The sequence below is a fragment of the Gorilla gorilla genome, chromosome 2 (genome assembly GCF_029281585.2).
Source record: "Gorilla gorilla gorilla isolate KB3781 chromosome 2, NHGRI_mGorGor1-v2.1_pri, whole genome shotgun sequence".
Taxonomy (NCBI): domain Eukaryota; kingdom Metazoa; phylum Chordata; class Mammalia; order Primates; family Hominidae; genus Gorilla; species Gorilla gorilla.
The window spans coordinates 123,343,811-123,370,637 of record NC_086017.1 but is presented as its reverse complement, the minus strand read 5'-3'; the positions used below and the strand labels follow the sequence as shown (position 1 = coordinate 123,370,637).

The 26,827-nt window shown below is 38.9% G+C and overlaps 1 protein-coding gene across 2 annotated transcripts in view; it reads left to right on the top strand.

The window, feature by feature from the left end:
* Nucleotides 1–26,827, top strand: part of BTLA (B and T lymphocyte associated) — a 42,680-nt gene that overhangs the window by 10,565 nt on the left and 5,288 nt on the right. The window contains exons 3-5 of one of the 2 annotated variants that reach the window (XM_004036056.5): nt 16,356–16,670; nt 24,756–24,899; nt 26,308–26,354. In XM_004036056.5, the coding sequence (XP_004036104.3) occupies nt 16,356–16,670; nt 24,756–24,899; nt 26,308–26,354 (506 nt within the window). The remainder of the gene's footprint in view (nt 1–16,355; nt 16,671–24,755; nt 24,900–26,307; nt 26,355–26,827) is intronic. The other variant, XM_063704026.1, reaches the window with a different exon arrangement.

Genomic DNA, 26,827 nt, shown 5'->3' with positions numbered 1-26,827 from the left:
AAAAAAGCAATCCTAGTCTGGTTCAGTAAGGGAAGGACACCTGTATTCTGGCTCTTTTGAGAATACAGTGGTTAGGGCTATGTCTCCATTTTGGTCTGGCTTGTGTCATTTTTTTCCCTTTATTATGATGATGGTCCAGTATGGTCCATGGACCAGCTTTTAAACACCGTGTTCCATATCCCACACAGATTGTTTTGCTCTACCACAAACTGGCCATATCTTTGGGTCAAAAAATATCATTCCTTGAAGTTCAGGTTTTGTAGCACAGTATCTTTATAAGGCATATTTCTATGGCTTCAGCTATTTGTTCCTATTGAAATGTGCATATGGAGGAATGCTAGAGATAGAGCTCTGTCTTCTGCCAAGTGCCTATGTATCGTTACAACAATGCCTGCCATATATTAAATAAATGTTTAGGAATGCATTCTGTGGTTACAGGACTTCTTGAATTAAAGCATGAAAAGATTAACCTTGTGCTCATTGCAGCCTTGAATATACTTTTCCTATCACAGAGAAGTTTTTAAATTTCTTGCTTCCTCTGTCCTACTACCAAAGTTTCCTCTATTGTAAAGTTGACGTCAAAACTATTTATCTTGCCTCATTGGGACTTTCCTACTTAATTTCCATTATTTGTGAGTTTCATCTTTATGTAGAGTTCAGAATTGTTAAAAGAAAAATATTTACAGGCATTTGTAATCAGGTCCAAAAAATAATCATTTTCTTTTTTCCTTGGAGAAGCTGTGTGGTATAGTGGCTAAGATCAGGGACTCTAAAGCCAGACTCCATGGATTAGTATCCTATGTCTGCCATTTAATGGTTTTGTGACTATAAAATCTCTGGTTCTCAGTTTTCTCATCTAAAAAAATGGGAGAATAATCTTATAAGGTTGTTGTGACTATTAAGTGAATTAATTCTGTAAAACACTTAGAATAGTGCATGGCATGCCATTCGGTGCTGTGTATATTTAGCTAATTTTTTTTCTTTTAGTCCAACATTTCATTAGTTTAATAGTCCCATTAAAGTAACATTGGGTGACAATTGGGAATCAACCACAAATAAAAATTTGGAGTTCACAAAAGTCTTCTATAAATTACTCTTGATATTATTATCTACTCTTTTTTTTCTTTATTTCTTCTAAAAAAGGAAAACAGGATACATGTGCAGAAACGTACAGGTTTGTTACATAGGTATACGTGTGCCATGATGGTTTGCTTAACCTATTGACCCATCCTCTAAGTTCCCTCTCCTCTCCCCCTACTCCCCAACAGGCTCTGGTTTGTGTTAGTCCCCTCTCTGTGTCCATATATTTTCATTTTCAACTTCCACTTATGAGTGAGAACATGCAGTGTTTGGTTTTCTGTTCCTGTGTTAGTTTGCTTAGGATGATGGCTTCCAGCTTCATCCATGTCCCTGCAAAGGGCATGATCTCATTCTTTTTTATGGCTGCATAGTATTCCACGGTGTATATGTACCACATTTTCTTTTTCCAGTCTATCATTGATGGGCATTTGGGTTGGTTCCGTATCTTTGCTATTGTAAATAGTGCTGCAATAAACATACGTGTGCATGTGTCTTTATAGTAGAATGATTTATATTCCTTTGAGTATATACCCAGTAATGGGATTGCTGGGTCAAATGGTATTTCTGGTTCTAGATCGAGGAATTGCCGTACTGTCTTCCACAATGGTTGAACTAATTTACACTCCCACCAACAGTGTAAAAGCATTCCTAATTCTCCACAGACTTGCCAGCACCTATTGTTTCCTGAATTTTTAATAATCGCCATTCTGACTGGCGTGAGATGTTATCTCCTTGTGGTTTTGATTTACATTTCTCTGACGATCAGTGATGTTGAGCTTTTATTCTTATGTTTGTTGGCGGCATAAATGTCTTCTTTTTTTTTTTGAGATACAGTGTCGCTCTGTCGCCCAGGCTGGAGTGCAGTGGCGCAATCTCCGCTCCCTGCAAGCTCTGCTTCCCGGGCTCATGCCATTCTCCTGCCTCAGCCTCCCAAGTAGCTGGGACTACAGGCGGCTGCCACCACGCCTGGCTAATTTTTTGTATTTTTAGTACAGAGGGTTTCACCGTGTTAGTCAGGATGGTCTTGATCTCCTGACCTCATGATCCGCCTGTCTCGGCCTCCCAAAGTGCTGGGATTACAGGCGTGAGCCACCGCGCCCAGCCAGTGTCTTCTTTTGAGAAGTGTCTGTTTAGGCTGGGTGTAGTGGCTCTCGCCTGTAATCCCAGCACTTCAGGAAGCTGAGGAGGGTGGGTCATTTGAGGTCAGGAGTTCAAGAGCAGTCTGGCCAGCATAGTGAAACCCTGTCTGTACTAAAAATACAAATATTAGCTGGGCGTGGTGGGACACGCCTGTAAGACCAGCTACTTGGGAGGCTGAGGCAGAATTGCTTGAACCCAGGAGACTGAAGTTGCAGTGAGCCAGGTTGCACCACTGCACTCCAGCTGGGTAACAGAGTGAGACTCTGTCTTCAAAAAAAAAGAGAGAGAACTGTCTGTTCATATCCTTTGCCCACTTTTTGATGCGGTTGTTTGTTTTTTTCTTGTAAACTTATTTAAGTTTCTTGTAAATTCTGGATATTAGGCCTTTTTCAGATGGGTAGATTGCAAAAATTTTCTCCCATTCTGTAGGTTGCCTTTTTGCTCTGATGAGAGTTTCTTTGGCTGTGCAGAAGTTCTTCAGTTTGTTGCAATTGCTTTTGGCATTTTTGTCATGAAGACTTAGTGAGAAAAATGCCAAAAGCATTATCTACTCTTATCCTTGGTCACCAAGAAAAGCTAACAGTGTTTGAGAATCATGCGCTTGAGTTGTATTGTGTCAGTGAATTGTATCATATGCGATTTGCTTCACTTTTCTAATACTCTCCATTCTCTTACCTCAAAATAAGCTCAATATTTTGTACCTTTCTGGTATACTCTCATGGCTATGGACCTGATTTACATGTTTATCTCAATGGAAGAAGTGGCTTGTGTGCAGCATGTGTCTGTGTGTATGCATGCAGAGGTGTCATACAATTTGAGATTCACTTAGAACAGAGTCCAGAAGAGTGTTAGATCAGTCCCAGGAAAACATCAAGTTTAGCTGGCAGAGCTCTTTAATTTCTCTTTTCTGCCTTCTTGATAACCATGTTCATCTTATAAGCACAACCTGGAACTCACACACATCACAAATGGCCTATTATCCAGTATTTGGCTACAAGGGAGGCTGGGGCATTGAGATTTTTATCTGGGGGGTTATGGCCCCACTTCATTTTCCTCTATAATATTAGAAGATGAGAATTAATATTGGAAGACATTTAGCAGATTCTGTCCACATAAGTATTGTTTAGTATCTTCAAGGGCTTTGAAAATGCCAACGAATCTCAGTGTGATGTCTGTGGTAGAATGTATTAGAGATGTGAGGAAGTATCTGGGAAGAAAGTAGAGATGGACTTTCCCTTTCCAATCATAATACATAAGCCACACTTAATCTGAACATCACAAGTAACCATCCTTCCACTGAAGTCAATATTTAGAAATACTCATGTTGGTTTCTGATCAAATGCCAGAGGCACTCACTGATGCTACTGTCAACAGCTTCTCAGGTATGCTGTCTACATTTGCTGCCCTATGTTTCTTCCTGAAGTCCCTGTGACAAAGGTGGAAAATTTAGCCTCTCTGAAGGACAGGGCCTATGTGTAACAGGCAATCAAAGTCTCTCTGGACCAGAGCTATTCTCTACATTGTCATCATAAATCATTGTTCTTTAGGACTCATTAAGTTGACTAGAAGCTTTTACTATTCAAGGGTGATAATTACATGTTGACCAACTAAAACCACCAGAAACTCATCCTTGTTACACAGAGTAGACAGGGCTCTAAGGAGTGCAATGCATATGAATCCTCTGGCCTAGAGAAGCAAAGTCAGTGACCAGTAGGGTAGATCTGCAAGGGGACATTTGTGACTTGGCAGAGATGTAATGAAGAAGTCCTGAAAGCAAGCTTAGAAAATTATCAAAGGACAAAGTTTTTTTCAATATTCTGGTTTTGACCAAGGCAAGCCTTGCTGGTTAATATATTTCTGTAGAGTTTCCTCTCCCACATAAAAGAAGAGCATGCTTATATTGGATGTGCTGCCTTTCTTCTCTCTATTATATAGATATATTTTTGCCTGGTGTATATACTAGTTATTATGCACCACTGCTGATCCCTAGAATGGTTGTTGGGGGTAATTTTTCACAGCAGAGCCTTCTGTGTTTCCATCTTGTCTTTACCATTCATAGGCTTTACACCTCTGGACAATGACTCAACTTCTGTGTGATTTCCCTAAATTCATCCTATCAGAAAACATAATAATATCTGGTACTTTGTGTTGTTATTATGTGCCAAGCATAGTGCTAAGAATATTTCCTATATGTTCTCATTTGCTTTCACAACAACCCTACTGGATAAGAGTTTGTGCTTTGGAGTTAGCCACACCTGGATTAAAGTCCTAGCCTTGACTCTTCCTCCTACCAGCTGGTGATCTTGGGCAAGTGGCTTATATTCTCTAATACCCAGTTTCCTCAACTTAAAAATAAAGGCCATAATAGTAATTCCCTCATAAAATCATTGTGAGGGTCAAATGAAACAATACATATTTGGTATCTAAAAGTGCCTACCTCATAATAAGAACTTTGAAAATATTAGTCATATTCTTTTTTTCCTCCTGTTAAGATGGATCTAGGTTGGGTCTACAGTATATAGATAATGTGAGGTGGAGTGTACCTGTGGGCAAGTGGTAAAGAATGTGTAGCAGTGATTCTAGAGGTGATCTCCTAAATGTAACTTAAACTTTCCATTGGGCATCTGACCTCATGACCTCTAAGGTTCTCTTCTTGTTCTACTCTTAAATATCTCAAGGAGAGGAAATGACATGGGGACTTTGTAAGCTTTGCTAAATGTCGGAAAAAGCAATGACAAATACTAGAATGACTGATTTCAGACAAAACAAGTTCAGAATTATTTCAAACATGATAAAATCAAGAGATACAGAGCTTAAAGTCTTCAGTGGCTCAATACAACTGCATTGAAGAGATCAGTCTTCAAATTTACTTGCCAAATAGTCATACTACACTAACAATGAGAAATTCTAACTGTAGAAGAAATTGCTTTAAAGTGTGCTAATACCATATGAAAGTAAACTTAAAGAAAAATTTCATAAATGAATATAAGAAGATATGTTTTTATAAGAAGGGGTTTTTAAGAGGAAATAATAATAAAAGATGATTGTGAAAATGCTCTCAATTTTCTTGTTTCATGGTGGTTGTTTTTTTTTTAATAATGGGCATAAATATAGATTTATGCCCTGTGTATTCTTGGCATTAATACTTTCCAGTTCCATTTTTGTGAAGGAAATTTTACATTGTGTGTGTGTGTGTGTGTGTGTGTGTGTGTGTGTGTGTGTGTGTTTACCCAGGGAGAAAATGGCTCTTCTTATCTAAAGAGCAATATCAGGTAATATCCACAGAGAATAAGTTAAATCTACTATTGCATACTACATCTTTGTCTGTGATCTGTATTGTCTATGATCTGTATCTTTAGTGTTGTTTTTCAGGAAAGACGTATGTAAATATACTTTCATTTTACAGAAGGGACTGAGGTCCAGTCAGTTTTCATTGTACTCGTGAGAACAATCACAGGGTTTTCCTTAAAGTAACAATAGTCACTTTTACAAAAGAAGCTCTGATTTTAACATATGTTTGTGTGTGTCATACTTACTTAATTTTCTCCAGGTATTCCTAGTACTTCTGAGAATATCTGACTTATGGAGTGGTTTATTTACCACAGAGTTAAAGTAATACCTTTAATAGACATTACATAATACATTAAATGAATATTTTCTATATGAGGTGGAACTCCCCCACCCTAACCTCATGTCACCACATTTCTGATTTTGTGAGTGTATGTGAGCTAGTTTATGATGGGAAAGTATGCTACCTGGGTTTTCTGATGTCGTCCATGTGATTTCCCAAGGTATGCAAGTCAATGTCCTCCCAAGATCCTTGAAGTATGGTTCCATGGCTGCTATTGCTGTGTGTGGATTTGCCCTGACTATGTACAAACCACTGCCTTATGGGATCCCTAAACTCTAATTTCAAGGGAAGATTTGCGAGACAGATTATTTCCCTTCCCTGGTGGCCATCATCTCTCCCCTCCTCTCTACCATTCCAGCCTTCTAAAGTAAGGCAGAACATACCATCTGGATGCCTTTTTGCTCCTGAGTATAAAGACTTCATTCCTTCTGTAGCCTCCCCAGCATGCGTCTGAAGTTTTGGTTTGCTTGTTGTTTGTCTGTGATAGTATTTTCTGATAGAAGCTAAAATCCTGGTTGATGTCACAGAAAATTATTGGTTTATTATACCGTTAGTAATCATTTTAGTTTCTCAAAAAATCATTTGTTTAATTTCTATGTTAAACTCTGACACTTTCTTAGCTCAAGTTAAGGCAATCTGCATTCATTACAGTCATTCATTTCTTTCAATGGTTGCAACCACTTTGAAGTTTCCATAAATTTGTAAGAATTTTTCAATGGAGACATAGTGAAACTCAGGTGAGATTTTCCTCATGATAATGGTTATAATCAAAACATATGGTATTTAAAAATAAGAAATAATGATATTTTACAAAATATTCATAATCATAACCCTCTTTTTTTTTAATGGCTGATTGGTTTCAAAAATTACCTACTCTCTTCAGCTCAGCAACTACACTTGCTCAGCTGGGAGTTACGAGACTATACAGTTGTTTGTGGCTGGCACTCCTTTCTGATCGGCTGATCTGTGTAGCTGGATGGCCATGGAGTGTCACTTGTTAAATGTTTTTAATATCCAACCCTGAGTGGACATAAATCAGGCCTTTTCAAACTGAATACTTGTAAAGTCTAGCTTTTCTTTAGTAGTTATAACTTAACCACTGTAAGGTATGTTGGGCTGCATATGTTCTTCACCTCAGTGCCTTTTAGCCCACCTCTCTAAGGGCTTAGCTGTCTCTGCTGTGCAACCAGTACTACATAGAAAGGTAACACACCATCAAGGAAGTACCAGACTAGATAGAAGACAGAAACATGAACACATATGTAGTTATAAAGAGTGATGTATGTCGGCTGGGTGCGGTGGCTCATGCCTGTAATACTAGCACTTTGGGAGGCCGAGGCGGGTGGATCACAAGGTCAGGAGTTCAAGACCAGCCTGGCCAACATGGTGAATCCCCATCTCTACTAAAAATACAAAAATTCCCTGGGCACAGTGGCAGGTGCCTGTATTCCCAGCTACTCCAGAGGCTGAGGCAGGAGAATTGCTTGAACCCGGTGGGTGGAGGTTGCAGTGAGCTAAGATCGCGCCACTGCACTCCAGCCTGGGTGACAGAGCGAGACTCCGTCTCAACAACAACAACAAAAAAGGAATGATGCATCTCAGACAAAATAGCATCAGACATTTGCTAGGGAGTGGGGATATGAGGGTATGGTAAGTTTGCATCAACTTACTGGGCTAGGCCCAGTACGGTGGCTCACGCCTGTAATCCCAGCACTTTGGGAGCCCGAGGCGGGTGGATCACGAGGTCAGGAGATCGAGACCATCCTGGTTAACCGGGTAAAACCCCGTCTCTACTAAAAATACAAAAAATTAGCCGGGCGTGGTGGCGGGCGCCTGTAGTCCCAGCTACTCGGGAGGCTGAGGCAGGAGAATGGCGTGAACCCGGGAGGCGGGGCTTGCAGTGAGCGGAGATTGCGCCACTGCACTACAGCCTGGGCGACAGAGCGAGACTCTGTCTCAAAAAAAAAAAAAAAAGAAAAAAGAAAATGGAAACTGTGACAGTGATGTGGAGAATTGAGGTGGAGGGAGGGAAACAAGGCCAAGTTTGGAATGTAGAAGACCATTCGGTACGCTGTGACAATAATCCACATGAAACAGAATGAGATCCAAATTAAGGCAGTGTCATGGAAACAAATACGGAAGACATTTTCCATCCTGAATCAATTGAACTTCGTGGCTGATGGAATGGGACGGTGACAAGGAAGGAGACTAAGATGGCTCCCCAGGTTCTGGCTAATGTGATTAGGTAGATGATGGTATTATACTGTGATAATGAGAGGAGGACCAAATTTGCCTGGGGGTTGGCTTGGAGGAAGAAAGAGATTTATCTTCCCCTATGAAGCCTTTCCTGATTGACCCAGCCAGAAAGACTGTCTTCCTCTTGAGGGATCTGAAAGCTCTGAGAGATTATATCATATCCAAGATAATACAACAAAAAATCTAATGGCAAAATTGAAAAGTGGTGTAAGACTTTCAGCCTCTTCTTTGTGCTAGAAACTGTCTCGTTACTAATGTGTCAAGGACAGTGGGATATCCAGACTCCTGGGTGTGAACAAGTGGGTCCATTGTCTGTATTGAATTTAAAAACAACTAAAAGTTGATTTCCTTTTTTTTTTTTTTTGACAAAGAGTTTCGCTCTTGTTGCCCAGGCTGGAGTGCAATGGCACGATCTCAGCTCACAGCAACCTCCGCCTCCTGGGTTCAAGCGATTCTCCTGCCTCAGCCTCCTGAGTAGCTGGGATTACAGGCATGCGCCACCATACCCAGCTAATTTTGTATTTTTTAATAGAGACAGGGTTTCTCCATGTTGGTTAGGCTGGTCTCAAACTCCCGACCTCTGGTGATCCGCCCGCCCTGGCCTCCCAAAGTGCTGGGATTACAGGCATGAGTCACCACGCCCGGCCGGTTTCCTTTTAATTATCACCACATACTAGCAAACATGAACAATGTCAGAGGTGAAATATTTACCCTTCAAAATATTTTTGGTCGAAGTTCTAAATACTATGGTTACTGTTGAGTTTTATGATATATATGTAAACTTCAAATTAGCACATTTGTAGTATATATCATTTGACAAACATTGCATTCTACTTGCAAGTTAACTCAGAGAACTTCCCAGTTACAGAGCTGGCCTTGGACATATACAATTCAGCTACTTGTGTTCATTTTGATAGCAAATTTATAAAGTCCAGGATCACTCCAGTTTCCTCCAGGGACACTTTGTGTCCTCAGTCTCTGTGGTACTACATACTCCGGCCTTTCAACATTCAATTTTAAATAAACAATAATACCACAGAGAATGCTGAGACAAAGAAGCAGAACAGGAGCTGTTTCATTTTTGTCATTTGGTGCAAACTTCTTGAATTTTTATTTGTGTTTAAAATTTAAAACAGCGAAAAGGATACAAACTGTGATGTATAAAATCTTCGGCTTGGCAACTTTATTTCATGCATAAAATGTTAGATTGATTAATATTTTTACAATTGAAATTTTTTTAATGTTGTTTTAAAACTAACTTTAGAAAATAAAATTTTAGTGTTACAATTTAGTAGTTACCTAAATTGTATCTTTGCAGAATTTCAGTTTTAATACAATCCATCTATTAGTTATTGGACAATTATTTACATAAACTATTATATCAGACTATAACTAAAGAATCAAAGTTCATACTGTTTAGGTGGATATAAAAATGATTGAATAAATACCTGTGCATTTTTCTTTTTTTGTATTTTAATTTTTTTAAAACATTTTTTCATTTGTATGGTTTTATACATGAAGTTCAGCACAAGAAAATATTCATTGTCTATATTTCTTTTCTGGCCATTTTATTACTTGTTTTATCTCATGATTATTTCTGAAAATATTTTTATGTATAGAGAAAGGGGTTGCTCAAATGATGTACTCTAGACCTAAAATAAAATATCATCGGTACCACCTGATCATGGAATATATATACGACTAGTGGTTTTGATAAAAATTTTAAAAATGAAAGAATTTCTAAACCTATAGTGACTTAACAAGGGATATTTCATTATATAAGAGCCTGGGGGGGAGTAGAAGTTTTTATTCTTGGTTTGTTGGTTTGTTTTTTGAGATGGAGTCTCGCTCTGTCACCCAGGCTGGAGTGCAGTGGCGCGATCTAGGCTCATTGCAAGCTCTGCCTCCCGGGTTCACGCCATTCTCCTGCCTCAGTCTCCCGAGCTGCTGGGACTACAGGCTCCCACCACCACGCCCGGCTAATTTTTTGTTTTGTATTTTTAGTAGAGACGGGGTTTCACCGTGTTAGCCGGGATGGTCTCTGTCTCCTGACCTCTTGATCCACCCGCCTTGGCCTCCCAAAGTGCTGGGACCACAGGCGTGAGCCACCGTGCCCGGCCAGAAGTTTTTATTCTTTTACTGCATGTATTTATTTTAATCATTTTTAGCATTGAAAATTTCCTGTCATCAGATATGAATGCTTGAGAAAAACAGCAGAGATAATAAGAGCAGGAATAAAAATAACTGATGGTTCCGGCTACTTGGGAGGCTGAGGCAGGAGAATCGCTTGAACCCGGGGATGGAGGTTGCAGTGAACCGAGATCGCTCCATTGCACTCCAGCCTGGGCAACAAGAGCAAAACTCCGTCTCAAAAAATACATAAATAAAAAATGAAATCAAATAACTGATAATTGAAAGTTGAGTAACAGCCAAAAGCAACTGTGATAGTTATTCCTCTTCGGGAAATATTTATTTGATAAGACAAACTTTTGGGGGATAGCTTTGTGTGTCTTAAGTATCATAAGATGGATATGCATAATTCAGAACAGGCAGAAAAGGGGTGTTAACAAGCTTGTCAGATGGACCATTAGAATTGTGCTATTTGTCGGCCAGGCCGGTGGCTCACTCCTGTAATCCCAGCACTTTGTGAGGCAGAGGCGGGTGGATCACCTGAGGTCAGGAGTTCGAGACCAGCCTGGCTAACATGGTGAAACCCTGTCTCTACTAAAAATACAAAAATTAGCCGGGTGTGGTTGTGGGTGCCTGTAATCCCAGCCACTGGGGAGGCTGAGGCAGGAGAATCGCTTGAACCTGGGAGGCGGAGGCTGCAGTGAGCCGAAATTGCATCACTGTACTCCAGCCTGGGCAACAAGAGCAAGACTTCATCTCAAAAAAAATAAATTAATTTAAAAAAATAGAATTGTGCTATTTGTCTCAGTGTGTCATTTTTACACTACAAACATCAGTATTAGCCTCTGAGAGATAGGAGGTATTATAATACCTTGTTTGTGCACAGAGGGAGTACTCTTGATTTCTAATGCCTGCTTGCAAGCCTACATTCATCATCGGTTCATTCCTCCATTCAAGAAAAATTCCTGTGCCAGTCAGTGTGATTGTCAATGATCATTATCCTGCTGATAAGAATATTTAGGAACTGCAATGTTTCCATAATCCTATTGTGAATCAGTGATGCCACAACACAAAAAGCTAGCTCTTTTCTCCACCCCTAACCCACTTTGCTTACTGCTCCAGAGCATACAGTCACAAAAGACAGAACTTGAAGTGATGTCTAATTGTGCCACTAACATCAAGTGATAGCCCTATGGCTAAATAGAAAGGTAATATATTGTGATAGGAATAGAAATTGCAGGCTAGAAGTGGTTTCGTAGTTTCAGTCACACATTAAGGAAGGTGAAGTTGTGTGTGTTTGTGTGGTCAGGGTATGGTGAGTTAGAACTTTCCTACTTTTACAGTTCAATCCTTTCATCTTATTTTGAAGAAACTGAGGACCAGCAAAACTGGGGGACTATCAAATTCGCTCAATGTGTTAGCATTTGAAACAGACATGTTCAAATGAATAGTCTCATTTGTAGCTATTTCCGTGCCCTTTATAAATATCCCCCCAAAATTAGGCATTGTATTTTCTCATGGTGGATAAGCAAAGTTTAAACTCCTGCCTAATGCTTATTCCATTTGTTCTGAAACAACCAGTGGTCTCCATGTCACTAAGTCAGAAAACCATGATCCAGTTGTGTATCAATGATCTAAATCTATCATGAGATTCCTGGTCTCTAAGACTTTTCTGTTCCATTTCCTCACTCTTAAAATACCTCCCCTGTCCCATGCACTGCTCTGATTGCCAAAGGGCTACTCATTCACCAAGGTTCAGCTCAAGTATAGCCTTTCCATGAAGCTTTGCCCCGGCTGAAGTTAACCTTCTGCAGACCCATGCAAAGTTGTTTGTATCTTTTTTTTTTTTTTTTTTTTTTGAGACAGAGTCTTACTGTGTTGCCCAGGCTGGAGTGCAGTGGCATGATCTCAGCTCACTGGAACCTCCAGTTCCTGGGTTCAAGCAATTCTCCTGCCTCGGCCTCTTGAGTAGCTGGGATTACAGGCACACACCACCACACCTGGCTAATTTTTGTATTTTTAGTAAAGATGGTGTTTCGCCATGTTGGTCAGGCTGGTCTTAAACTCCTGACCTCAGGTGATCCACCTCCCTCGGCCTCCCAAAGTGCTAGGATTACAGGCATGAGCCACCATGCCCGGCCTTGTTTGTACCTCTTTACAGTGTTATATAACACTCTCCCAATTGCCATTCATTTTTATTTCCCATTAGAAGGCAAGCTCCACAAATGCAGACATCCTATCTGATTTATTCCTAGGCTTCCAAACAACCAGCATGCAAGGTCCCTCAAGCCTTGCTTTCAGCTCAGTAAACTGAAAGAAATAAAGAGTGGTATATAGTAAACTGATTCTAGAAAAGTGTCTAGAAGGTAAATTGATTCTGGCCGGGTGTGGTGGCTCAAGCCTGTAATCCCAGCACTTTGGGAGGCCGAGATGAGCTGATCACCTGAGGTTGGGAGTTCAAGACCAGCCTGACCAACATAAAGAAATCCCGTCTTTACTAAAAATACAAAATACAAATACAGCTGGGCGTGTAAAATACAGGGCGTGTAAAATACTGTAAAAATACAAAATACAGCTGGGCGTGGTGGCGGGCGCCTGTAATCCCAGTTACCCGGGAGGCTGAGGCAGGAGAATCGCTTAAACCCGGGAGGCAGAGGTTGCGGTGAGCCGAGATCGTGCCATTGCATTCCAGCCTGTGCAACAAGAGTGAAACTCTTGTCTCAAAAAAAAAAAAAAAAAAGAAAAAAAGAGAGGTGCCCTCATTGTTAGATACTCCTGGCTTACCAATTAAATGGTAAACTCTTTGAGGGTAAAAGATCTTTGTCTATAACCATCTCATTGTTTTTTATAATTCTAGCACAGACTTAGAGGCTCCATAAACCATTATTGACTTATCCAAGAAAATGAAAAGGGAAGTTAGGAGGCTGAGGGAGTCTATTAACTTCAGGGAGAGGAACGGACTTCTGGAAACAAGAGTTTCACTTGACCTTTCTGCCTCTGGCCTTCTTACTTTTTTTGTCCTAAGTCTAACCACATTCAGGTACACTTCCTTTTGGTAAAATATTTTACCCTTTCTCTTCATTTTTTTGAAAACCTCATCCTTATAACTTACCTTTCAGTTTGGTTTCATTTTAGTTCTAAACTTTTGGAAGCAACTGAGTTAAGAAGTCTTAAAGTGAACTTGTTTGAGGTCTCAAAGCAGTTATAAATAAATAAATATTAAGAGGTTCTAAAAGTTGTCTGCAGGTCCTTTTTCTCACTCTGATTCCTGGAAACTCAATCAAGTTTCTATTATTCTGAGCAGAGATTAATGAGATGTGAGCGGGAAGGGTTTTTAAGTAGGATGTGAGTGAAAGGTATATTAGGTGTGAGGAAATAGATAAAATGAGAATATTTATGCTGGCAAGGGTGTAGAAATAAGGTGAAACCTTGTTCTGGATAGACATGTATGAGAAACTCAGGGTCAAAATTTGCTCCTTGGTTCAACATCTGACAAGCTGTGTGATCACAGCCAAGGCCTTTAGCTGTCTTTGTATTTAAAAGAGAGTTTTGGCTATAATCTCTGTTACGCTTATGTCATTATAATGTATGATACTGTACATCTATTCAGAAGAATGCATGAAAATGAGTGAAATAAATAAATGAAGGAGATGAATTAGACATTGCTAAGAGAGACGGTAGTTCAAAACATACAAAGAAAGGCTAAGAAAGAACTGTAAGAGTGGAGAAAAAAATAATTTAAAAGAAAATACTTTTAGGATCATGTGCTTAGCCTTAACTTTACTGGAAAATAAAAAAATACAAATCAACACCAAGTGCATAACTAAAAGGAAATGAGAAACAAGCCATTGGAAACTGGAGTAAAGGCCATCCTTGTCATACAGTTGCTAAGAACTTGGTGGAAATGTATCTATGTCTTAGGACTTTACGGAAAGCAGAAATTAAGAGCAATAATTTAGGATATCTGGTGGAAGAAATATCTAGGCCGCAAAGCATTTAGGCTGCTGTGTGGCTACTTTTAACTGCATACAGTAAGAGGCAGGAGGGAAAAAAATGACTTAAAAATGGAATTTATAATTAAAAGAGAAGCAGAATAGAAAGATTTGGAAAATTCACTGCCTAGCCATATAAAAAGTGAAAAGGCATGTTTGGGAGAAAATACTAAGGGTGTGGCCTAGTGACCATTGTTAAAGAGATTAATATGGATAGAAGGGAGTGAAGTACTATTCAAGAAGTTGAGAAAATGGCCCTGAAGGCATTTCAAAGCCTTTGAGGCTGCCCCTCCCATCATAGGCTCAGAGCTCAGAGGGCAAATTGATTTCAGGGGAAACTAGAATGCCTTTTACAGGCTTGCTGCCCAGATCTGCCTCAGGTTTCTGTTCTCTGAATTCCAGCACAGTGCTCCTTGACTGCTCCAGCCATGGCTCAAGTGAGCCCAGGTGCAGTTCAACACACTACTCCATAAGGTGCAATTGGTAAGCCTTGGTGGCACCCACTTGCTAAGTGTGCAGGCTAGCAGAATGCAAGAGGCATGGAACACAACTTCCTCCATGTGGATTTCAAAGGATGTTGTGGACAGCCTGAGGGCCCAGGAAGAGTCCACTCCCATGTCAGTGCCTAGTGGAGCCATGGGAGTGGACCGCCACTGAGACCCCAGAACTATGGCGCTATTAGCCTGAAGCATTAGCCTGGGAGAGCTGCAGGTAGGAGTCTCCAACTTGTGAGTGCTGAAGCATCAACCAAGCCCAGCAATGCCATTTTATTTCTCTGTTGGGTTTTGGACTTACTTAGGAACTGTTACTTTCTCATTTTTGCCTATTTCTCCCTTTTGGAATGGGAATATCTATCTTATATCTGTCCTACCACTATATTTTGGAAGTAGATAACTTGTTTTGATTTACAGGATCATAGTTGGAGGGAATTTGCTTCATAATGAATCGTGCCTTGAATCTTACCCATATCTGATTTAGATAAGACTCTGAATTTAGTGTTTTGAATTGATTCTGCAATAAATTAAAACTTTTGGGGCTATTGAGATGGAATGAATGTATTTTGTATGTGAAAAGAACATGAGTTTTGGGGGACCAGGGGCAGAATACCATGGTTTGAATGCCCCCTCCAAAATTCATGTTGAAATTTTATTGCTATTGTAACAGTTTTGTGAGGTGGAACCTTTAAGAGATCAGAGGTTATGAACGTATTAATGCCCTTATTGTAGGAATGGATTAGTTATCACGGGAATGGGCACCTGATAAAAGGATAAATTTTGGCCCCCATTTTTCTCTGTCTTGTGTGCTCCCTTCCACTTTCTGCTTTCTGGCATGAGATAGTGCAGCACAAAGGCCTTTGCTAGATGCTTGCACGATGCTCTTGGACTTCCCAGCCTACAGAGCCATGAGCGAAATAAAACTTCTGTCATTCATAAATTATCCAATCTCAGGTATTCTGTTATAGTAGCAGAAAACAGACTAAGACAGTGTCTCATGTGTCCGTGTGTAGAGACCACCAAACAGGCTTTGTGTGAGCAACAAGGCTGTTTATTTCAACTTGCAGGCGGGCTGAGTCCAAAAAGAGAGTCAGCAAATGATGGTGAGATTATCATTAGTACTTAACAGGTTTTGGGATAGGCAGTGGAGTTAAGAGCAATGTTTTGGGGGCAGGGGGTGGATCTCACAAAATACGTTCTCAAGGGTGGGGAGAATTACAAAGAAACTTCTTAAGGATGGGGGAGATTACAAAGTACATTGATCAGTTAGGGTGGGGAAGAAACAAATCACAATGGTGGAATGTCATCAGTTAAGGCTATTTTCACTTCTTTTGTGGATCTTCAGTTGCTTCAGGCCATCTGGATGTATACGTGCAGGTCACAGGGTATATGATGGCTTAGCTTGGGCTCAGAGGCCTGACAGACAGAGGATTAAATGATTTATTTCATTTTTTAAACATATTTATTATGTGCCTAATATGTATGAGACATTCTGCTAGTGAGGCTTAATTACTAGAAATTGGGGGGTTGTTTTTGAAAATTACCAAATAATGCTTGAGAACTATTGAAGTCACATATATATGGTACTTCCAGAAGAACATATTTGATTTTAGCTTTGTTTTTATCTTTTAGGGAAAGAATCATGTGATGTACAGCTTTATATAAAGAGACAATCTGAACACTCCATCTTAGCAGGAGATCCCTTTGAACTAGAATGCCCTGTGAAATACTGTGCTAACAGGCCTCATGTGACTTGGTGCAAGCTCAATGGAACAACATGTGTAAAACTTGAAGATAGACAAACAAGTTGGAAAGAAGAGAAGAACATTTCATTTTTCATTCTACATTTTGAACCAGTGCTTCCTAATGACAATGGGTCATACCGCTGTTCTGCAAATTTTCAGTCTAATCTCATTGAAAGCCACTCAACAACTCTTTATGTGACAGGTGAGTTCTCAACACCTAGACCATCTGATATTTTTCTTATAATGTTTCCAGGAAGAGGGGGGTTCAGTTTCTCAAGTGATTATGTTAGAAAGCCAACTCCTATAGCACATCTGAAATCTGCTACACCTCACAGATTGTTATGTGCCAGTGTGTACATATGTGTGTGTATGTGTGCGTTTGAGGTGAGTGAGATAGAGGAGAGTAGAGAAATAGATAGTAAAAGTTATTGTTTTTGACTTTAGGGATTATAAAATTTATTTGATAAGTCCAACAGTAGACCACTGAAATATTGAAAAAATTATAAAGTGAATACCTATAGTTGCGAATAGCTCTGTGATTGCTTGTCCTTCTTTGTTGTTTTTTTTTTCTCTTTTTACCATTTTTCTCTTCTTTACTTTTGTTCATTACAATTTCTTGAAGTTATGTTTGTGGTGCTTAGGCAATTAAACACTTCTTAATAGTTCACAGTTTGTTTAGAGGAAAAACAGCAAACAACTAACTGACTTCCTAGTGATTTTCTGGGAATATTCAGAGCTTCATCTCTCTTCCCTGTTCCCCAAAAGAGGCCTTTAATATGCTTTGACAACTGAGGAAGGACAGATAGAAGTTAAGCTTGGGGAAACCAAGCTGAATAAAACATGAAAAAATACATAGAGGGGGGAGTAGGTAAGAGTAAAAAATACTTGGTTTATAAAAATTTTATAGCCAACATCATATTCAATGGTGAAAGGCTTAGAGCTTTCCCCCTAAGAACAGGAACAAGACATGGGTCCTTGCTTTTGCCATTTCCATTTAACGTTAAACTGAAAATTCTAGCCAGAGCAAACAGGCAAGAACAAGAAATAAAAGATATCTAACTTAGAAAAAAAGAAGTAAAACTTTATTCACAGACGGCATGAACTTATGTGTAGAAAAATTCTTAAAAATTTATTTAAAACTATTAAAGCTAATACATGAATTTAGCAATTCCACATGATACAGGATCAACACACAAAAATCAGTGTTATTTCTATACACTAGAAATAAACAATCCACAAAGAAAATTAAGGAAACAGTTCCATTTACAATAGCATCAAAATGAATAAAATATTTAAGTACAAATTTAACCAAAGAGGTACAAGAGTTGTACACTGAACAAAGAAAGCATGGCTGAAAGAAATTCAAGAATATGTAAATAAATGCAAAGACATTCTGTATTCATGGACTGAAAGATGTAATATTGTAAAGATAGCAATATTCCCCAAGATGATCTACAGATTCAATGCAGTTCCACTAAAATCCTAACAGCTTTTTGTTGCTATTGCAGAAATAAAAAAGCTGATCCTAAAATTCACATTCAGTTGCAACAGACCCAGAATTGCCAAAACAATCTTGAAAAAGAACAAAACTGAATCTAAGACTTCCCTATTTCAAAACTTACTACAAAATGACAGTTAAAAAAAAAAAAAGAGTAGTACTGTCATGAATAGACAAAGAGATCAATGTAAATAGAATTGAGAGTCCAGAATAAACTCCATACATCTGTAGTCAATTGATTTTTGATAAGGGTACCAAGATTATTCAGTGGGGAAAGAATAGTCTCAATAAATGGTGCCAGGATAATTGGATATTCATATGTAAAAGAATTAATTTGAACCCTCATCTCACTCCATATTTTAAGCAATCAAAATAAGTCAGACATTTAAGTAGAAGAGCTAAAACTATAAAAACTGCATTATATAAAACAATAAAACTCTGATTTCTTAGGAGAAAACATAGGGATAAATGTTTCTGATCTTGGATTTAGCAGTGTTTTCTTAGATATGATTACAAAAGCATAATCAATAATAACACCAAAAATAGATAAATTGGACTTCATAAAAATTAAACACTTTTGTGCATCAAAAGATACTAAAATTCAACAACAAATAGACTGGCAACCTAATTTTAAAATGAGCAAAGGACTTGAATAGACATTTCATCAAAGAAAATATACAAATGGCCAATAAACATATGAAAAAAATGCTCAATGTCATTAGTTACTGGAGAAATGCAAATCAAAGTCACAGTGAAAACCCACTTCACACCCATCGAATGACTAGAATTTAAAAAAAAAACAGAAAATAATAAGTGTTAGCAAGGATGTGAAGAAATAGAAACCCTATCCATTGCTGATGAGAATGTAAAATGGTGCAGTCACTTTAGAAAGTGGTCTCACAGTTCCTCAAAATCAAAAGATAAAACCTAGTTGTCACAGTACCCAGTAATTCTATTCCTAGGTAAATACTCAAATGAAATTAAAATATATGTTCACACAAAACCTTGTTCATGAATGTTTATCACAGCACTATTCACAATAGCCAAAAGGTAGAAACAACCTAAATGTTCAGCTGATGAATGGATAAAGGAAATGTAGTTTATCCACACACGGAATATTATTCAGTCATGAAAAGGAATGAAGTACTAATGTATGCTACAACATTGATGAACCTCAGAAGCATTACGCTAAGTAAAAGAAGATGTATGCAAAAGGTTACATACAATGTGATTCTGTTTATATGAAATATCCAAAATAGGCAAATCCATAGAGACAGAAAGTAGCTTGGTGGTTGCCAGGGGCTGAGGAAATAAAGAATGTGACATGACTACTAAATAGGTAGAGGGTTTCCTTTTGGGGTGATAAATATGTTCTGAATCTAGATTGTAGTCATGTCTGCAAAACATTGTGAATATCTTAAATGCCATTTAATTGTACATTTTAAATGATTAAATTGGTAATTTTTATGTTATATGTATTTTACCACAATAAAAATATATTTGGATCAAAGAAGAGTGCCCTTTAATTATAAGAAAAAAGGTGGAGTTTCTTTTGTTACTCATAAATTGACCCTTAAAGTTACTGGGAAGGAGAAATTTCAAAAGAGGGTTATTGCAATAGCAGCATGGCTGAACTCTGGATGCAACCTCATACAGTTTAGTTCCTTTATGGACATCATTCACTTGAATGCACACATTTTACAACTGATCTTTTTAAAATTAATTTGTTACTTTATATGCTTACTTTTGAGTGTCTTTCAACTCCCTTAAAGTAGCCCAATGAAGGAATCCTTTGAAATTCTTTTAAAATGCTTTAGGTTAGTTTAAAATTTCTTACAGCAGCACCATGAAGAAATGCATAGCAGTTTAGTAGTAGCTACAACCCTCAATTATGAAATATAGAAGAAATCGATGGCAGAGTTAGGGACTCTGCTTTTGCAAATATAGCGTGAAGCTCGGTGCTAGTTACTTGTGACCATCCATGCACTGGCTTATAAACCTCTTCAGGATGGAAGCTGTGTCTTAAACATCTTTGCTCTGTATGATGGATGGCAGGGTACCTGGCACATGGTAGGGGCTCACTAAATATTTCTTTGTAAATGAATTAAAGAACATAGTATATGCAAAGCACAAAAATTGTCTTCATCAACCTGGAGAAGCCTATATTAAGGATGTATGGAATGAACACTTTCTGGAAAGAATTGCATTATTAATTCACATTAATGAGACAAAACATTGAATTTTTAACATACTATTTTTTAAACAGGTAAAATAAATTACAAAAATAAGGAAAATCTGCAAAATATTAATTCTAGAATGATATATACTATTGAATAAGTGCTATTAACTAATTTATATAATATATTAACATAATGTATAATAAAATTAAATTTTGAGGCATTGAGTCCACCTTCCTTGGAAGAGAAGCCTTGTGTAATTCAGTCTTTCTTTATGGGAACTAATCTACTTCTATACGAGACATGAATTTAGCCAAGGTCAGATGCAAGGTCAGAAGTTAATAATTAATTGTGATACAAAAGTCTGTTACACAAAAGTAGCATTGCAATTTCTGCTCTATCCCATATTTGGGTCATTCATGATGACTAAAGATAATCTGTAGTTTGTAAAGTGCATAAAGGTGCCTGTTCTAGGGATCAAGTTGGGGCTGAGATTAGGATCAACAATCTATCTATTTTGTGGAGGAAAGAACCCAACTTTAGGGGAAAGGGAATAACATTCCCTCCTAAATCCTGTGCCTTGGGGGGTTTTATGGAACAAAGTATGTGAAGTATGAAGTGGTGAAAGAGAAAGTCTAAGAGCTAAATAGGAGACATGAAGGGCCTTGTCAGTTTCTTTTTGAACATTTCTACTCTCCTAGTTTCCTACTCACCTATCCTTCCTATCATTCCCTTCCTTATCAGTTTGTTAATTAATGCTCTTGATCCTCATGGAAAATCCCAGAGAATTTTCTTTGGCTTCCTACTCTTGTCTCTCCACAACATTCCACTCTGTGATGTGTTTCCTCCGATTGCTTCTATGAGCATCTCGCACCATCATTATCTTCCTTCTAAATAATTCCAATTAATTCTATGATTGGACTCTTTGTCTTTAGTATTTCCCCATTTTGGTCAATTTCAGCCAAATACACTTAATTTACCTCATACACTTCCTTCATAACAACACTCTCTTGCATAACATCCCCAGTGGTCACAATATTGGGCTCATCTTTGTTAACCAGCATTCAAAGTCTTCCACAGTTTGATCCCACCACCTTTCTAGATTGTTTCTGGATTCCATATACAGCCTCTCAATTGTAGCCTGATGGCCTTACTTGCCATAACCACATCTCCATCATTGCCCTGTGTATGCTGCTCTTGCCACTTGTAGAGCACCCATTCATCTGTCTCCACCTATGGAAATTCTACCCCTCCTTTCAATCTCAGCTAATTTTCCAAGTTCTTAAGGAAGCTTTTCATGATCACCTGAGGGGAAGGGATCACTCCTTTTTACCAATTTTTATGCCATTCAAGGTCTGTGCCTCTCATTTATCATTTCCTTTCACTGTAGTAATGTGTGGAAATGTCTTTTAGGTCCCATGAAAGATTATAATGTCCTGGAAGGCTGGAATTTGTGTAATATTTCTTTTTTTTTTTTTTACTTCCTTCACAAAAGGTAAATTGTTTAGGAATTAACTTTAATTTAAACTCTGTGTGGATTTAAAACTAATTTAATCTAGGTGTGCATTTTTCTTTAGTGAAGTGGTGAAAACAAAAATAACAGCGAGGGTCAAAGAAAAATTCCTTTTCCTTCTGAACCTGAAAGTGCTCAGTAAACTAAGTATAAGGTGAGGAGAAAAATATATTTTGGAAATATGTTTAAGGACCATGCTTTTCATAAAGAAATTTTGGAGGTCTGATAAAAAATATTTTATTTTTTCCTGTGAAATATATTTCCGAAGTGATTTTGGACATTTTCTTGTTTTTATAAGTGACCTTCTTTTGCTGTTTATGTTCAAGTTAAAAGTTCATGTAAGAACAGGACCGTGACAGAGTTGGGGCTCGGATGCTCTTGGGAAAGCACTATTCTCCCAGAATGAAGAAAAGCACCTTGCACAACAAGCCAAAGTCCTAGGGGAAAAGTTGACAGAGCTGGGGAACAGCCCTTGAAACATCCATTGGCCTGCCACTTCACCCTTCCCAAACTTCCCTTGGTCAGTTTCTGATTAAGAACTTCCCCAAGGCTGGGCGTGGTGGCTCACATCTGTAATCCTAGCACTTTGGGAGGCCAAGACAAACAAATCACTTGAGGTCAGGAGTTTGAGATCAGCCTGGTCAACATGGTGAAACCCTACCTCTACTAAAAATACAAAAAATAAGCTGGGCACGGTGGGAGGCGCCTGTAATCCCAACTACTCAGGAGGCTGAAGCAGGAGAATCACTTGAACCCAGGAGGTGGCGGCTGCAGTGAACCGAGATTGCACCACTGCACTCCAGCCTGGGTGGTAGAGCGAGACTCCATCTCAAAAAAAAAAAAAAAAAAAGAAAGAAAAAAGAACTTCCCCAAAATGTGATCATTATCTGTGGCAGGAAAGTGGGTGTGGAGTGAGAGGGCAGGAAGTCCCTGTGGGCTTCCACCCTGATTTGGAGCACCTGCTGAATGTGCCTCTTGTTATTCCAGGTGCCAGAGATATCATTGTGCAGACTATACTGTGTCCTTATGCTTAAGGAATGGGGAAGAGGTGATCAAAGCAGACAGACAAAGATTGCATTGTATTTACAGTCTTTCAGTGAGCTTCAAAATAAGCCCAGATATTTACTTTGTGTCAATGATCTTGGGGTGATGTTCCACAAATTTTGCTTACTGATCTTGAGATAGATTGTTGGATTCTCTGGTAGTGTGCAAACACTGGAATCCTCCCCAAGGCTAGCTCTGGTTTTGGACACACGCAAGAGTACACCCTCATCATTTTCTCAATCAATTTCAGTTATTTACCTTGTTTCTCTATTTCAGAACAAACTCAAAATAAGTTAGGGGGAGTTTTGAGTTTGTTCTGAAATAGAGAAACAGTTTGTTCTGAATTAGTTTTATTTGATCAAACTAATCAAGTAAAATTAAGGAAATTAGGTTTTTTTGGTGGTTAAAGAAATAAGAGAAGTTGGATCTTCTTGATCCAGCAGATCTGTTTGTATTAGGGTATCTGTTGTAGAAACCTTGGTCCCCATTGCTATCCAAGACCCTCCCCCAGACAGCTGTTGCTGGCACTCTTGGCAGTGGTTTGGCTGCTCGCTAACCTAAGCAGCAGCTGCAACATCAATAGACAACATTTGTTACCACTCTGAATAACCAAACCACTTTTTGTGCAACTTCAGTTGCCTCTAATCATTTTTACCCCAAACCTAAGCATCTAGCCAAACAAAATAACATTATAATATAATTAATATAATTTTTTTTTGTTTGATATGGAGTCTTACTCTTCACCCAGGCTGAGTGCAGTGGTACCATCTCGGTTTACCGAAGTCTCCACCTACCGAGTTCAAGCGATTCTCCTGTCTCAGCCTCCCATGTACCTGGGATTACAGGTGCATACCACACCCAGCTAATTTTTGTATTTTTAGTAGAGATGGGGTTTCACCATTTTGGCCATGCTGGTCTCGAACTCCTGATCTCAAGTGATCCGCCTGCCTCGGCCTCCCAAAGTGCTGAGATTACAGGTGTGAGCCACCAGGCCAGACCTTAGAATATCTTACTCCAGTATTTTTCATACTGTGTTAATAGTAACCCAAAATTAAAAACAACAACAACAACAACAACCAGATCTTACATCACAACCCATAATGCACACAAATATAAAAAAGTTTCATAAGGTCATACTTAACTGTAAGACAGAGTTTCTCCATTGACATTTTGGTCTGGATAATGTTTTGTTGCACTAAGTGGGGGTTGCATCCCGTATAGTGTAGGGTGTTTAGCAGAATCCCCGGCTTCTACCCACTGGTTGCCAGCCTCCCTCCCCCTACCTTGTTACAGCCAAAAATGTCTCCAGACATTGCCACATGTGTTCCCTGCTTGAGAACCACTGCTCTAGTGTGTGTGATGCATTCTGATGATTTCTATCCTCTTCTGTTTCATTTTTTAAAATGCTATTTGTGACCTACTAAATTGTTTCACAACCTGCTAATGAGCTGTGAACAACTGCAGACAAACAGGGCCTCAATGCGTATTAACATTGATCAATAGCAATGCGCATTAGCTGTGTGCCATGCAGAGCACTTTTAAGGATATCAAAAGTATTTGATATTTGGAGATTCTGATAAGTTACGAGACAAGGAAAGGACGTTGTGTTGAAGAAACCTGAATTTCATATTACAAACATGTTGGCTTGAGTTCCCATTGCCACTCACTAGCTATCTGACTTGGAGCAATTCTTGGGACAAAATAAAGACAATGGTTTTCCTACTTAAGTGATGAATATGAGAGTTAGATACTGTAAATAGAAAGGCTTAATGAAGTACCTTCTGACAGTTATCATGAATATTGTTCTGTGGAAGATTAACTCTATCAGAATAAAGAATTTCTGCAAAAGATAAATTATTGCAGAGCCACATCTGCTCAGCAAGAAAGCAAGAGGTGGCTGAGGGCACTGGGATTCTTGAGGAATGCCTCTGAAGGGGAAATGGAGGCATTGGCCTGAAATCTCCTTCATTCAAGTTCTGACAATGCAGAGGGATGCCGCTGATCCCAATATATCTCAGATTTCCTAACTCTCTTTAGCATTTACTAACATTCCAGATGTAAAAAGTGCCTCAGAACGACCCTCCAAGGACGAAATGGCAAGCAGACCCTGGCTCCTGTATAGTTTACTTCCTTTGGGGGGATTGCCTCTACTCATCACTACCTGTTTCTGCCTGTTCTGCTGCCTGAGAAGGCACCAAGGTGGGTTCTATTTTCCCTCTGCCCCTAGTACCACACATTTGGGGCCATTCTTATTTCTGGGGCTAAAGGATTTTTAGTTTCTTCCTGTTGTTTTCTTTCCCAATCCTGTAAACCATGGATAATGATTTCCTAGAAGACAACTCATACTTGTGCTAAAAAGCTAACTAGGTTAGTTGGGGCTCCCTTGAGTCATGGGAGAGGCATGCTCACCACAGCACAGTATTCCAGCTAGAGTTGTGGCGAGCATAGCACATTGCTGAGACTTCATCATTCTCTTTGCATCAATCTTAGGTTTGTGTGAGAAAGAGCTCTTCTAAACCTTAACAGGATTGGAAGTTGAAACAATCTCTCAGATCAAGATATCTGATTTATTTTGTATTATCCTCTTTTCACAGCCACACCACATCATGCCAATCCCACACACACCCTTATGTAACTGAAGAACCAATGTCCCCAGAGAAAATTAATATGTCTGTATTTTCTATTGCCATTATAAACATGTGCTTGACCTGAATTCTTATCCAACAATAATGCATATGAAAAATGTGGGTTTGGCTATGATGGGAATGGTGTGATATTTTGAAAATAATTCCTTTCTACTTTTGCAAGAACTCTCTCAATGTCATGACCAAATATGTTAAGTAAGAGAGGAAAGCATAGAGAATTCTGATCTAGCTTTGGCCTGAACTACTTCAGTTTTCTCTTTCCTTTTTCTTCTCCTCCATCCTCTCACATTCCTGTTTTCACAACACCAGCTACAGTGTAGCTATAGAAACTGAGCTAGATAGAGCAACACTTATTCTGTGTGACACAGGAATAACCTTTGACTGGGCAAAAGTGCTTCTGGTATTTTGGAGTGAGAACTTCTGGAGTTCAGAACCTTCTCTGGATTCTGAAGAATTCTCTCTTACCCCAATTCTTCATCTGCAACTCCATGGCTCTTTCTATGGCCTGTCTGTATCTTTCATCATCTTTCCTGAGTCTGCTGGAACCTCTCTCAGAACTTCAGAAAAGGAGTCAGGGATAAATCTTTTGATTTACCACATCCAAAGTGGACTAGGTAGTAGGAGATCTTGTCTACATAGGTGACAGGACAGCAGCATTTCTGGCATTGAGTATGGAATGTCCCCAGAGCAAGGACTTCCAGTCTCTTCCAAGTGATATACTAGATCCCTCCCCTTCCTCTTAGATATGCCATGGGGCTATGTGGACTGAAAAGTGATGAACCAGAGAGAGAGCTGGTCAGTGTGAATTCTCACAAACAAGTGTGTGCTAGGCAAAGCAAATTAACAAGCCAAAACTAACAACATTATCCCTGGCATTCAACAGGATAAGCATGGGTGGCAAGGTGGTTTACTTCTGCTTTCTTTACTCCTTTTGATTACTTCTTTTTCTTTTTGTCTTCCAGGAAAGCAAAATGAACTCTCTGACACAGCAGGAAGGGAAATTACCCTGGTAAGCTTGATGTATCTGTTGAAACAAATGCAATTTGTGTTATACTGTGTTTATTTATTTATTCAATGAATTTATATAACACCATGTGCCAGGCATTATTCTATGTACTATATATATATACATAGACCCATTTTTAAAAATGTGAATTTTGCATTCTGCTCTCTATGCAGCAAAGACTCTTTAGGGTTAACAAGTCTCGTAATAAGTGGTTCTTTGGAAGTTCATGGAAGGTAGTCTAGATCCAAGACAGAAAAGTCAGAGACTGAACCATACAAACTTGACTCTGCTCTTGCCTGTTATGTGGCTTCAGGCTATTCATTTATTTTTTATGTAAACACCTTAAGGTCTTTCTGGAAGAGAGTAGGGAGCTGATGAAAGAATGAACCCACAAATAACCTCATAAAATGATTAGATATCTTCATAAATAGCACCAGCAAAATAGAGACATGATCTTTGGCTTAGTTATTACACAG